The 231-nt window shown below is 49.4% G+C and overlaps 1 protein-coding gene across 1 annotated transcript in view; it reads left to right on the top strand.

The window, feature by feature from the left end:
- The window catches only part of TET1 (tet methylcytosine dioxygenase 1), a gene marked incomplete at its 5' end in the record, with an annotated part of 33,668 nt that overhangs the window by 15,325 nt on the left and 18,112 nt on the right, over window positions 1-231 (top strand). Inside the window, one exon of the mRNA XM_010133677.1 lies at window positions 47-227. Coding sequence (XP_010131979.1) covers window positions 47-227 — 181 coding nt within the window. The remainder of the gene's footprint in view (window positions 1-46; window positions 228-231) is intronic.

The raw sequence follows: 231 nt of genomic DNA, 5'->3' as shown, positions 1-231 counted from the left end.
CTTGTTTCCTGCGCTTATCTAAGAATAAACAAAGTTATCCTTCCAGGTGATACGAAGAAGTAGCGATGAGGAAAAGCTGCTGTGCTTGGTACGTCAGCGTGCAGGACACCACTGTCAAACTGCCGTCATCGTGATTCTCATACTGGCCTGGGAAGGGATCCCTCATCTCCTGGCTGATACACTGTACAAAGAGCTGACGCAGAGTCTCAGAAAATACGGCTGTCCCACCAG

Source organism: Buceros rhinoceros, unplaced genomic scaffold (genome assembly GCF_000710305.1).
Source record: "Buceros rhinoceros silvestris isolate BGI_N320 unplaced genomic scaffold, ASM71030v1 scaffold9303, whole genome shotgun sequence".
NCBI classification, from domain to species: domain Eukaryota; kingdom Metazoa; phylum Chordata; class Aves; order Bucerotiformes; family Bucerotidae; genus Buceros; species Buceros rhinoceros.
Note: the sequence above shows the minus strand (reverse complement) of the source record. Positions and strands in the feature narration are given on the sequence as shown.